Genomic DNA, 14,872 nt, shown 5'->3' with positions numbered 1-14,872 from the left:
AGAAGGTGTGATTTATATATACAGTGGAATACTACTTGGTGATGAGAAAGAATGAAATCTTGCCATTTGCAACAGTGTAGATGGAACTGCAGGGTATTACGCTAAGTGAAATAAGTCAGAGAAAGATGACGTATGTTTTCACTCATATGGGGAATCTGAGAAACAAAAGACCATGGAGGAAGGGAAGGGGAAAACGATAGTTTCAAACAGAGAGGGAGGCAAACCATAAGACACTCTTAAATACAGAGACCAAACAGGGTTGATGATGGGTTGGGGGGGCAAAAATGGGTGGTGAGCATTGAGGAGGGCACTTGTTGGGATGAGCACTGGGTGTCGTATGTAATCAATGAATCATGGGAATCTACTTCTGAAACCAAGAGCACACTGTATACACTACATGTTAGCTAACTTGACAATAAATTATACTTAGAAGAAAAAAAATTAAAAATAAAATCTTTAAAAAATGGAATACTATGCCAGTTTGAGTTAAAAATTCTTTGGGGTTTTAAAACAGATGTACATAGGGGAAGGGAAAAAGAGAGAGAGAGGGAAGCAAACAATAAGAGACTGAACTGTAGAGAACAGACTGAGGGTTGATGGAGGGAGATGGGCAGGGCATAAGCTAAACGGATGATGGATATTAAGGAGGGCACTTGTAATGAGCACTGGGTGTTGTATGTAAGTGATGAATCACTGAATTCTATACCTGAAACCAATCTTACACTATATGTTAATTAACTAGAATTGAAGTGAAAAACTGAAAACAAAAAAATTCTTTGGAACTTTAATTTTTTTAGGGTTATTTTGGTAATTTTAATTTAGAACTTAGTTATTTCATATGAACTTTCAAATGCATTGACATTTAGTATTTTGTAATATCCATGTTTCCAATATCCACATTAATTTCTTTATATGTGTGTTCTTGCTCTCCCTCTTAACATTTGGTTTTTTTTGGTTCAATTTTGCCAGAGGTTAACCTTTGCAGGGTTGATTTTTGCCTGGAGCCTCTTTACTGTGTTTATTGCTACTATCTTTATTTCTTTCAACTTTGAATTTATGCTGCAGTCCTCCTTTTAACTTGTTAAATGCATAGCTCAATAATGCTAGCCTTCCCTTATCTGACTTAAATATTTTAGGCTATAACTTTTCCTCTAAATGTTGCTTTAGTTACATTCCACAAGTTTTAATCCATAGTTTCATTTACTTTTAAATATTTTCTAATTAAATATCTTCTAATTTTCACTTTCTCCTGTAACCAAGTTGTTTATTTATTTATTTTTAATTCTCAAACATACAGTGTTTTTCAAACTTGTTATATTTTTAAATGATTTAATTGCATTGTGGTCAGATAATGTGATCTGTAAAAATGACCAGTTGTTTTATTTTTTTTAAAGATGACTTAATCCTTTTATTTTCTTGGGGGTCGTTTTGAGGGTTAGCACATGGTCAATTCCATAAATATCCCATAAGACATTAAAAGAATGAGAATTTTAAAGTTGTTGAACACAAATGTGCAGATATATTCATTAGGACAAACGTTATTTGTGCTGTTCAAATTTTATATACCCTTATTTTTCTTAGTGTTTCATTTATCAATTATAAAGATGTGTAATAAAATTTTCCAACTATTTTAGAGTATATTTTGTAGTTCTGTTGGTCTTTGTAATTTTTCCATTTTGATTCATATATTTTGAAGTGATGTGTTAACACAGTTTAAAATTTTATAATGAAGTCATGACTAACTTTATCTCCAACACTAATTTTTACAGTAAGAACCATCTAACATTGAAGACAAAGGTACTGGGTGGTAAGACATTCCTTCTATCTCACAAGTTTATTTCCTACTATAATATATTATGAGAGAAGTTCCTTATTTCTTACATTTGGAACTTATTTTCTTTTGTGCCCTCATATATAAATACTTCTATGAACATTCCATGGGCACTGGAAAACTACTTTCAGCCTGTAGGACTTGATATGTATCAATTATAAGTTTATTAATTATAGCATTTACATCTCCCATATATTCGTCTTTTGTCCACTTGAGCTACTGTGGGTTGGAAAATGTGAATTAAAGTCTCCTTATACTAATGTATTTCTCACCATTTCACGTAATTCTCCAAGTCTTTTCTCAATGAATTTTAATACTATGCTACTTAGTGCATATTCATAACCATTAAATCTTCACTAAGGGTTGCATTCTTGAACATTACAACATGACTTTCTGTTCCTTAATTGTAATGTGTTGAACTTAATTCAATGTTAAAATTGTGACTTTTAAAAAAAATTATTAGCCCGATATGCCTTTCTCTATTATTTTCAACACTGCTGAGCAACATTATTTAAATACAACATATATTTAGGTTTGGGGTTTTTTAAAATTCAATTTGGGTGATTTTAGACATTTATACTTGCTGATAGATTTGGTTTTGTGTAGTTACTGTTTTATGTTTGCAGTGTTTTCACTGCTTTTTAAAACATCTCACTAAATGATCTGTGATATCCATATTTTGTCTAATATGTATACATTCTGATTATTTAGAAAGCTCACATTTAAAAAAATCTTATCTAAGTCTGGGTTCCTTATCAGAGTCTGAAGCAAATATATATTATTGGGGGGGGGGGCAGGCAATGACAAAAAAGAATGAAAACCAAGGGAAACAAGGAAAGTAATGAAGAAATGTCAATATGAGAAAGATTATGAAATTAACTGCTGCTTGGTTTCAAACAATTGATTGCTCAACCCTAAGAAACAGGATAAAAGGAATAAAACTCCTGTTTCACGAATGAGGACACAAGGACTATGAAGGCTCGTTAAGTTGCCCAAAGTCACAACAGGTGGCAGTGCCAAAATTTAAGCCTACTCTTCCTACTAATTGCATTATCTCTTCATTCTGACGCTGGTTCTCCCCTTCATGTTTACGAAATGCCTACTCTATGTGTCTGGCTAGGAGGCAGAAAAACAGATAGGGGCGCCTGGGTGGCGCAGTCGGTTGGGCGTCCAACTTCGGCTCAGGTCATGATCTCATGGTCCGTGAGTTCGAGCCCCGCGTTGGGCTCTGTGCTGTCAGTTCAGAGCCCGGAGCCTGCTTCAGATTCTGTGTCTCCCTCTCTCTCTCCCCCTCCCCCGCTCATGCTCTGTTTTGTCTCAAAAATAAATTAAAGCATTAAGAAAAAACTTAAAAAAAAAAGAACAGATAAACATCTCTAGGTCAACTGAGATCAAAGTTTAATGAGCACCATAGGCTACTGCTGTCATTTAATCTCTTTCCCTTTTGTCTTTTAAATTTTCTTTACAACTATTGTCTGTACATGTTCTCAGTGCTCCATGGACAATTCTTGCCTTTTAAACTGTATCATCTGTGTCCCTATCTATAACATGAAATGATCTTTCACTTTCCTTTGTAATTGGTAGTAATTGATGAGTCTCATCATTGTTCATTCACCTTAACATTTCTTCAGAATTGCTTCCTTTTTTCTTTTCCAATCTGAAGTATTTTCAAATGCTCCAAGATGGCAACACACTGATTTCTGGAGAATCAATCTGAAGAACGCTCCTTCAAGAATGAGCTTGATTTACTAATACGGCAGGGTTTTTAAAGAAGCGAGAGAAAATTTTATTATTTTAGGAGACATATCTTCCCCACCCTTATTATTTTCCAATACAGGTGACTTCAATATTACCGAAGTTTTAAATAAAGCACCTTCATAAACCAAAACAATGTTGAGAGAAAATAATACATTAAAATAAGAAAAGAGATTACTATTATTTTAAAAAAGACTTTTAAATATCTCAGCAATTACTTATTTCTAATTGTAATCTTACCCTTTTTAAATAGAAGGTTTTATCTCCTTCTTGTCATCAACAGCCTGATAGGGACTTGTAAGGATAGAATTGTGCCTACATATGAACATATGTTGAACGTGTGAACATTGAACATATGTTCAAGTCCTAGTATCTTGTACCTGTGGGTGTGACCTTATTTGGAAATAGGTTCTTTGCAAATGTAATCAAGTTAATATGAGGTCATATTGGATTACAACAAACACTAATCCAATGATTTGTATCCTTATAAAGAGGGATACAGACACAGGTAAAGAAGACTGAGGCTAGAAGCCATGTGATGACAAAGCAGATACTGGAGTGATGCAGCTGTAAGAACAGTAAAGATTGCTGGGAACCACCAAAAGCCAAGAGGAGGCTAGGAACAATTCTTCCCTATAGCCTCCAGAGGGAAGCTATAGGGACCCATCTCGATTCTACGGTTTTCGCCTCCGTAATTGTAAGAGAAGAGTGTCTGTGTCTTGAGGCGCTCGGTTTGTGATAATTTGTTATGGCAGCCCTAGGAAACTAATACAGGCCTTTCATAATTACTGAAGATTGTTATATAGTGCCTGCAGGGATTTTTCCCCTTTCAGAATTAACCTGTGCCCCATTCCATATCAAATAATTTAAGTAAAAGGCATAATACAGTTGACCCTTGAACAACATGGGTTTGAACTGCATGGGTCCATTTATATGTGAATTTTTTTTGATATAGGACAGTACTGTAAATGTGTTTTCTCTTATGACTTTAACATTTCCTTTTCTCTAGCTCACTATATTGTAAGAATATAGTATAAAATACATATATAGAATATGTGTTAATACACTCTTTGTTATCAGTGAGACTTCTAGTCAACGGTAGGTTATTAAGTTTTGGGGCAAAGTTATACATGGATTTTCAACTGTGTGAGGGGGTTGGTGCCCCTAACCCCCACGCTTTTCAAGAGTCAAATGGATTTCATGCTACTAAACCATATTTACTCAGGAATATGAGGCTTTGAAAAATACAACTTAAGACATAGCTTTGCTCTTCTAGACTAGTAGGGGGTTTTCTTTATTTACATACCTTGCTCACAGATCTTATTTTAAATGGATGACTACAACAGATTACTAAACTAAAGCAACCAAAAGTAAGAGACAGTGAACATCGATACTAAATCCAATGAACTTTCTACCAAATGTGTATGTAATTTAAGATGCCAATGGGTGAAAAGAACAGAAACTTAATTTATCCAAACTCAGTGAAGGCTTCCAAAATCTTACTTAAGCTGTGACGAAGAAAAATCACTACTTTGAAAATAACTGCTCTACATTTGCTGGTAGAAAACAAAACATCTCCTTATAGTCCCATCTTCCCTTGCCAATATCCTCATACAAATTTTTAGTTACAGATTTTTTGTACTTTCTAAAATCCAAATTCTTAGTGTTCAACACAACCATTCATGCAATTAATATGGATATTTGGCAACTCAGTCCTGTTATCATTAATAACTAAGAATCATACATGATTGTGGACAGATACATATACATACAATTATATATTTTTTTCATACATGCTTATATGTAGAAACATACAGTTACATTAGATTGCATATTATATGCTAGTAGACAGATGCACATATAAAGTTAACTTGTTTCACTTTAAGAACAACAAATATTTTATTTAATAAAAGTACATATAGAAGGGAAGGATAACTAAGAGCTGTTTCCTTTTAAATATAAAACAAAATTGAGACTCAACAGCCTTTTAAAATAATCTAGCCTGAAAAATTAAAATTTTCAATTGAACTAATTTACCACCATTATTGAAATTAAGAAAACATATTAAAGAGATTCTTAATTCTTTAGTGATTGCTTCAGAGCCACAAAAAGGCATCATAGCGGAGGAACTCCATAGTGCAAAAGAAATAAACTGTTGAGTTTATCAATCTAATAGTTCTTCCTAAAATCACTGTATTCCTTTGAAGTAACGGAGTTATTTTTGAAGTAACTTTGAAGTAACTGAATAAAAAAGCTGCAAATAGGAGGTAACCTCCCATTTAGAACATTTTGGTAGATTTACAGGAGATTTATAAATATCTATCTCCACAAATAAGTAGACAATAAATCAGAGAGACACTTGATATAAACATAAAAAAAACTGAAAGGTTTGAAGGCACATTCTAAAGAATATAATCCAGTAAATAAAAGAGAATGAAGGTTTACCAAAAAAGTAAAATTCTCAAGAAACTGTTATTTGAGGCTTAGAAAACTATTTTAAAAATTAAACATTTAAATTTTATGCAAAAACAAAAAATGCTTTCTTATAAGGGCTTTTCATCATTTAGCTCTAAAGAACGTTTTAAAAAGTCACAACAGAAATAAGAGGAAATAAAATTTTCTTCCAATTACAGTATTCTATGAAGCACCTCATTTTTTCCTAAGTTTTCCTTAAACTAAAAAAACAAAACAAAACAAAACAAAACACGACAGATGACATTAGTGTGGTATAGAGTTTACTGTAGATTCACTGCTATTTTCTTTATCCTGCTTTTCTTCTTCATATTGTGAATCTAGTTCATTTCTGCTATTTTCCTCGTCACTAGAATCACTGTCTAATCCACCTTCAACACTGGCAGAATTCTTGTCATGAGAAGAACTTGCACAGGCTTTGTCTGTGGGAACAGCTCCTTTCCGTTGGGGTAAGATAGTAAAAAATGCTTCTTGCCAGTCTCTGGTTTCCAGATATTCCAGAATAATCTCAAACACTGCAACAAACACAAACTCCATACGTTTCTTAGGTGCATCACAATGTTGCATACTGTATTTTAAATACATTGCTTTTGTGTTAAGAATATTAAAATGTCCTAATAACTACTTTGTTGGTATCACTTCCTTGCCAAGTCTCTCAGGCCTGTTAGCTCTTCTTTCGCTTTTCATTAATTCAGTTCATGAACACTCAAAGATTTACCATTATCTTTCGTCAATTATAATCAATAGGCAGGAGCCATTTTCATTTCCTTCCTATTCTTCTTAATCCCTTTCACTTCTTTATCCTTTATGTACTAACATAAAAACTAAAACAACAACGAGAAAAGGTCAGCATTAATCTAAATTTCTTCTGTCTTTCCTACAGTCACTCTGGGGAGCACCTTACTTGCTTTCTTTTTTTCTTGCCTTTTTTTAAAATTTCACATTAAAGGTAAAGAATATAAATACTGTCTTCAAGGTACTCTTACTTTAATATATTGCTGAAGGTCTTAATTTGCATTACTTTATGGAAAAGTAATTTCTACTATCTATCAAAGGTCTTAGAAGAAGTTCATTCCTTGAATCAATAAGGCGTGAATCATTTCTATAATTCCCTAGAGCCTGCTATAGACAAAGTGTTTAGCACATAAAAAGAGCCTGGTAAGTAGTTGTGTACTAACAAAAATCTCTACTAAACAAAGCTTAAAAAGCAAAACTCCAGGCAACGACTCAGGTCCGAGACTACTATAATGTTATTTACAAAAGGAAAAAAGAAAAAAAAAAATCAACAATAGAATAGTTACATTATTGTATATTCAGATGACAGAATATTACATAGACATGAACAATGATTCAATGACATAGAAAAATATAAATGTGTGTGGGGGGGAACACCCCAAATTTATAGCATTTTATGCAACAGAGTAAAAATCCAATTATGTAATAAATATTATATACGCATAGGAAAAGAACTGGAAGGAAATACACCAAAAAGTTAATACTAAGTATCTCTGGGTAGAGAAATTCTAGCTTATTTTTCTTTCTAGTTTTCTACATTTCCATATGAATGCATATTAATTCAGTTCTATAATATGCATGTATTATTTCTATATTCAAACAAATTATAAATGATTACATTTTACAATTTTGTCTCTAGCAAGGTGTATATTTTCTACTCATCCAGAGGTAATGTTATTCTTCACATTGTTTACTCAGGTATATTTTCATAATTCCCTTATAGCTTACCATGATTAATTGCCAAAACTTTTCTACTATTCATCTTCACAAAATTTCCAAGGGGGAGCTGTGCATGATCAATTCCATGATCTGATGCTTGTTTATATGTGAGTCCCTAAAACAAAGACACTATAACTTGGACTAGAACATTAGATTATTATAACTTAAAGTCTACAACAAAATAAGTACTTTTTAGAAAAGACTTCAGTGAACATTATTTGATGAAGTGTGTGTGTGTGTGTGTGTGTGTGTGTGTGTGTGTTTAGCTTCTAATTTGGAAATGTTCTTTTGACAATAAGTATAATAGGAATGTTTAGGGCATTTGCTTTAACCACTTTACAAATGAGAAAACCAAAGATATTATATTCCCTGCCCATCACAAAGTTCCTCAGTGGCAGAACCATAGGAAGACCTGGCTCATGCTTTCTGACTCAAATAGCTTTTCACTATTCCACACTGCCTTTTTCTCAGTTTAAAATACTCAAATTGAATTCCTAGAGAAGCACCATCACTTTGTGAATGTAAAAGATATAAACATAAAACTTTGTTTCAATTACATAACATAAAGGGGCACAAACGGTGGGGCACCTGGGTGGCTCAGCTGATTAAGCATCCGACTCTTCATTTCAGCTTACATCATGACCTACAGGTTTGTGAGTTCGAGCCCCAGGTTTGTGGGATTCTCTCTCCTCTCTCTGCCCCTCTGCCACTATGTATCTCTCTCAAAACAAATAAGTAAACTTAAAAAAAGGAAGAGGTACAAATGGTAAAGACAAAGTAAATGAAAACCTGAATGGAAAAAAAATTTTAATTGCCTATAAATTTTACTTTTCCTATCAATTAAAAAAATGTTGAATATAAATTTTCTCCTCAAAATTAAAATCCTTAAAAGCTTGGTTCTAAACAGAACTCAAGTAGCCAAAAGTACAGGAGAAAGAAGAGCTAAATATTTTAACCAGTAGTTTGCATATTTTGGGACAAATAAAAGCACCTGAGGTAGGTGTTTTTTAAAACAAAATCATTGTAGTTCAGAGAAACATACAACATCAAAGAAAAAAATATGGTTGTACACAAATAACAAAATGGAATTTTTCCACTAAGAAAAAAATTTAAAAAGCTAAAGATCATTCTGATAAAAACTCCCTGTAATGCTATAGAGCTGCACTGCCCTGCTGTGGCCACAACTGTGACTACTTAAGTTTAAATCGATTAGTTTCTCAATCATTCTACGCACAGGCTCTCTGCTCAACAGCCACATAGCTACCATACTGGACAAGATGATACAAACTATTCCAACGTTGCAGACAGTTCTACCTCAGAGTGATACTAGAGAAGAATGATGAATTACTTCATATTATCCTGCTGACAGTATTTCACCTGACACTTGGTGAACATGTCTTTTCTGGAGATGGGCTGAATTTAGCATGCAGCAAAGTAGCTGGCAAAGTACAACATGATGTTTTCTTTTAGAAAGTATATTTCTAATTTTTCATCCAAATGAGGGTAAGGAGGTGGTGGAAGAGACAAAAGTACAAATATAAGAGAAAAGAAAACACAGCCCGTTAAAATTATATATTAAAAAACTCGTATTACCATTCTGGTATACATTTTGGTGTAAATTGTTATAAATTTTACCAGTGGCCTAGAAATTGATCAGTAGCAGCATCTACTATCAATACAACACATTGTTTAAGCATGTGGGCTCTGGAACAATCTGTCTGGTTTCAAATATCTGCTTTATCACCTACTATTGATTTTAGACTTAGTTTCTCTGTGCCTCCAGTTCCTTATCTGTAAAATGTAGAGAATAGCACTGACCTCACTGTGTTGTAGGGAGGATTAAACAAACTAGTCATATATGTGAAATGATTTCTTTGCGAAAGACGACTGAAATATACAGTAGGCAGTCAATAATGATCACTTATCATCAGTACTATTGTTACTATCAAGAATTGGTGTATCAATTTTAAGTATAAGCAAACACAAAAATAAAAACTTAACAGTACCTTGTGATGGTTGTGATCTACTAACCCTCCAATCACATAGGCCTTTGATTCATCTAATTCCTTCAGTACATTAGGTGAGTCTGATGTAAGATAAATTAGGTCTTCTTTCTTTATAAATTCACTATAATGCTCTGGTTTGATGTGGATATCCTTTAAGACATAAGGATAAAGATATTAATTAATAGGATTTTGTGAAAATGGGCTGAAAGAGATTATTTTCTTTTCCTTAGACAAAGTCACCCAAAAGCATATGAAGTATAAAACAATATTTTACAATGTATTATTGGAAACCTATCACTTCCATTCCTTACCACCTTACATCTCAATTATTTAAGGTGGCTCCCACTGTTCCCTGTCTCTAGCTTCAGATCCCTCTGATTCACTTCCATAAGTGAGTGATGGCAGACTCACTTCCTAAAAACCCTACTTTCAATGTTTTATCTTTACCTATAGGATAAAACTTAAATCCCTTTACCTAGTGATGCTTTCCTGAATATGGCACTAACCTAGCTTTCTCAATTTATTTCTGTTCCAAAAAAACAAATGCATTTTTTTGGTCACATATCTGCTCAGCCTGTTCTCCAACCAAAAAATGCCTTTTCCAATTACTTCCTCTCCATCTGCATGAATCATCAAAAGGAAATGGCTAATAGATTTAATAAATTCCATGCATCTGTTTCTACAAAGATACATAGTAGAAATCTTCTTCACCAAAATTATCAGGTCAGAAGTACAAGACTGCACTACAGTTGGCAGTCAACTACATTCGAACTACATTGCGAACTACATTCATGGAACAAGGGATGATGCATCACCAAATTCAGATGCAGATGGCATTTTGAAATTTTTAAAGAAATTATTTTTAAAGAAAAAATGAAGGAGATGTCTCACCTAAAATTTATATCCTGCTAGGTAATAAATAGCCACTTTTCTGGAAAATGGTATTATAAATTTGATCGCTATGCTTAATAAGGGCCCCTAGAGAGACCTCAGTAGAGACCAGTGATCTCCCAAGTCTCTAGAAAACCGATGGTGTATATAATAAACTTAGCAAGCCACAAAATAAGTGAAAGTATGCCTATTTCAATTATCTTATTTCTTAGGAAAATAGGCATGAATATAATAAAACTTGGTAAATATATTGTACTTTAAAACTTAGGAAAACTTCTGAAAATGTTTTACACTATAGGCTATTATCAAAATAAATAGTCATTATGGGATCAGTGAGTGTGAGAGGGAAAGTTTTTCACAGTAAAAACTGGTTTTGAGAAAGAAAAAAAAATAGGAATAACCTAGTACTTCTCTGAATAGGGTAAGGTTCCTCAGGGATTGGTACTAAAGCCAATCTATTAGTCATCTTTGCAGATGAGATTGCTTTAGTCCAATAGAAAAACAAATTTGAGCCACATATGTAATTTTAAATCTTCTAGTAGCCACATTAAAAAAAACAAAAATAGGTGAAATTAATTTTAATACATTGCACCTAACATAATATATCCAATGTTATTGCTTCGAGATATAAATATATATATACATATATATATATACTTTTTCAATTTTGAGCAGGTATTTTAATTCTCTTTTTTGTACTGCCTTTTAAATCCAATGTATATTTCACATTTACAGTACATCTCAATTCAGACCAGTCACATTTCAAGAGCTCAATATCCACATGTGGATGGTGAACACCATATGGGATGGCACAGAGTTAGAAAAAACAGAATACAAGTACATTCCCAAATTTTAAAGTTACTTCACTCATAAATAATGTATAGCCAGTTTGCTAGGTAGAGATTGTACAATGACCTTTAAAATTCTTCCTGCTTTAAAAATTTGTTTTAAAGTTGGCGGTAAAATAAGTGAGATTTAATGAGAACAGATACGAACAGGCATTTCAGTTTCTTTAGCTTCTCTCATTAGTAACATTAGACTTAGAAACAGTGATATACAGCTTTTGGAGACTTGTTGACTCCTATATTTGCTGATATTATGTAGAATTTAGGTAAAAATTTAGACCTTTAAGCATAAAAATACTTAGAATTATGTTACTCTATTTTAATCACCTTCCAGTTGACCCATCCTTTGTCATTTTCATCCATGTTCTTTTTCAACTGGCCTCCATGGCTTGTCAAGTAAAACTGATAGATTGGTAGACACAGAAAGAAAGAGCAAATGACTATTAAGTCCAATAATTATTTCTCTTCTATACCAATCTGATCATCGATGAAACATAAAATATATTCATTCTAGAAAAAAAATAAGCTCGTGACATGCTTTAAACATATGAGAATAAATGTCTGCTACAAGTGACATGTTTTATGTTTCTCATAACCCACTACTTTAAGTATTCCACCTACATTTTTGTCCCATTTTCCAACTGCTATCTTTGGACTCTCCCTTAATGATCACTTTTCTGCAAACTCCCTGTTCCCATGTCAAGTTTTCATTCACTTTCTTTTGCCACCACTGTTTTTTTCATGAGTCCAAAGTCTTCATAATTTCCCTTTGATTCTAAACACTGACACCTATTTCAAGTCTAACCAAGGGTGAGAAAAGTATAAAATGTAAAAATATAAAAACACTATCACTTGATAGAAAGCAAATATCTAACCAAAAATAGATTAAGAGTTTCTGGTTCTTAACATCAGTGAGCCAGTGTTAATATTTAGGTCACCTGGAATTCAAATCAAGAGTAGATAGGGTAAGAAAAAGACCCTATCTACTCTTAAGAGAAGCCAATTAGCCTAAGGAAGTACCTTTCAAAACAATCACTGACTCAAAATCCTTTAGGTAGAAGCAACTTCCCCAACAGGTACCATGGTACACATCAAACCGGGCAGTTCCCTCACTTCCTGAGAGGGAAGGGATTGAGAGTGGAGAAACAGGTATGAAAAAAAAATATATATCCTTTAATGAAGATGTTCAACTACACAGGAATGAGGTCAATGTGTAGAAAACACCATCACTATGCATCGTGTGACTAAGACTGATGTGTGGAAAAATGTTTAAACTATTTTAGTTTTGTAAAAAATTAAAACATTTCAAATAGGCATTTTGTTCTCTAATGAAAAGTATCTGTAAGATTTTTTGAAAAGGCAATTGGGATTATCTATGCCTTTTCCCAGGTAAGTTATAAAAGGAAACTGGAGGTATCCTGGGAAGATGGCAGCCAAGGAGGATGCTGGGCTCACCGCGCGTCCTGCTGATCACTTAGATTCCACCTACACCAGCCTAAATAACCCAGAAAACCGCCAGAAGGCTAGCAGAACGGAGTCTCCAGAGCCAAGCGCAGACGAGAGGCCCACGGAAGAGGGTAGGAAGGGCGGAGAGGCGGTGCGCACTCCACGGACTGGCGGGAGGGAGCCGAGGCAGAGGGGCAGCCTGCCGGCCAAGCAGAACCCCCCTGAGTCTGGCTTGCAAAAGCAGAGGGGCCGGACCGAGTGTGTTCTGACAGCAAGCGGGACTTGACATCTGGAAGGTTATAACCTAACAGCTCTGTTCGGAGAATGGGAGGGCTTGAGGACAACGGGAGGGAGAGTTGTTGAGCCCCAGACAACAGAGCTCAGCTTGGCAGGGAACAAAGCGCTCGCCAGCACCATCTCCCTCACCCATCCCCCAGCCAAAATCCCAAAGGGAACCAGTTCCTGCCAGGGAACTTGCTTGTACCGCGCAAACACCCAATGCTGTGATTCTGCGGATCCCTCCCTCCGGTGGATCTGACTCCCTCCCGGTGCCGCAGGGCCCCTCCCGAAGTGGATCTCCAAAGGAAAAGCAAGCTGAGCCTGCTCCTCCCACCCCAGTGCACCTTCCGATCCACCCCAGCTAATACGCCAGATCCCCAGCACCACAAGCCTGGCAGTGTGCAAGTAGCCCAGACGGGCCACCCCACCCCACAGAGAATCCCACCCCTAGGAGAGGGGAAGAGAAGTCACACACCAGGCTGACTGTGGCCCCAGCGGTGGGCTGGGGGCAGACATCAGGTCTGACTGCGGCCCCGCCCACCAATGCAAGTTATTCAAGACAGCACAGGGTAAGTGCCCCGCAGTCCCGCACCACTCCAGGGACTATCCAAAATGACGAAACAGAAGAGTCACCTCAGAAAAACGTCCAGGAAATATCAACAGCTAACGAACTGATCAAAAATGATTTAAACAATATAACAGAAAGTGAATTTAGAATAATAGTCATAAAATTAATTGCTGGGCTTGAAAACAGTATAAAGGACAGCAGAGAATCTATTGCTACAGAGATCAAGGGACTAAGGAACAGCCAGGAGGAGCTAAAAAATGCTATTAATGAGCTGCAAAATAAAATGGAGACAACCACGGCTCGGATTGAAGAGGCAGAAGAGAGAATAGGTGAACTAGAAGATAAATTATGGAAAAAGAAGAAGCTGAAAAAGAGATAAAAAAAATCCAGGAGTATGAGGGGAAAATTAGAGAACTAAGTGATGCACTAAAGAGAAATAATCTACGCATAATTGGTATTCCAGAGGAGGAAGAGAGAGGGAAAGGTGGTGAAGGTGTACTTGAAGAAATCATAGCTGAGAACTTCCTGGATCTAGGGAAGGAAAAAGGCATTGAAATCCAAGAGGCACAGAGAACTCCCTTCAGACGTAACTTGAATCGATCTTCTGCACGACATTATCATAGTGAAACTGGCAAAATACAAGGATAAAGAGAAAATTCTGAAAGCAGCTAGAGATAAACGTGCTCTAACATATAAAGGGAGACCTATAAGACTCATGACTGATCTCTCTACTGAAACTTGGCAGGCCAGAAAGGAATGGCAGGAGATCTTCAATGTGATGAACAGAAAAAATATGCAGCTGAGAATCCTTTATCCAGCAAGTCTGTCATTTAGAATAGAAGGAGAGATAAAGGTCTTCCCAAACAAACAAAAACTGAAGGAATTCGTCACCACTAAACCAGCCCTACAAGAGATCCTAAGGGGGATCCTGTGAGACAAAGTACCAGAGACATTGCTACAAGCATGAAACCTACGGACATCACAATGACTCTAAACCCGTATCTTTCTATAATAACGCTGAATGTAAATGGACTAAATTCACCAA

The 14,872-nt window shown here is 35.2% G+C and overlaps 1 protein-coding gene across 5 annotated transcripts in view; it reads right to left on the bottom strand.

Moving 5' to 3' along the window:
• Positions 1-4,849: 4,849 nt before the first annotated feature.
• The window catches only part of TRMT10A (tRNA methyltransferase 10A), a 22,172-nt gene continuing 12,149 nt past the window's right edge, over positions 4,850-14,872 (bottom strand). For all 5 annotated transcript variants that reach the window (XM_040477677.1, XM_040477713.1, XM_040477693.1 and 2 more), the window contains 4 exons: positions 11,862-11,936; positions 9,799-9,948; positions 7,802-7,907; positions 4,850-6,573 (listed from right to left, as the gene is read on the bottom strand). In XM_040477677.1, coding sequence (XP_040333611.1) covers positions 6,305-6,573; positions 7,802-7,907; positions 9,799-9,948; positions 11,862-11,936 — 600 coding nt within the window. In that variant the 3' untranslated portion in view covers positions 4,850-6,304. The remainder of the gene's footprint in view (positions 6,574-7,801; positions 7,908-9,798; positions 9,949-11,861; positions 11,937-14,872) is intronic.

The sequence above is a fragment of the Herpailurus yagouaroundi genome, unplaced genomic scaffold (assembly GCF_014898765.1).
Source record: "Herpailurus yagouaroundi ecotype Mexico unplaced genomic scaffold, PumYag 28, whole genome shotgun sequence".
Lineage (NCBI taxonomy): Eukaryota > Metazoa > Chordata > Mammalia > Carnivora > Felidae > Herpailurus > Herpailurus yagouaroundi.
Note: the sequence above shows the minus strand (reverse complement) of the source record. Positions and strands in the feature narration are given on the sequence as shown.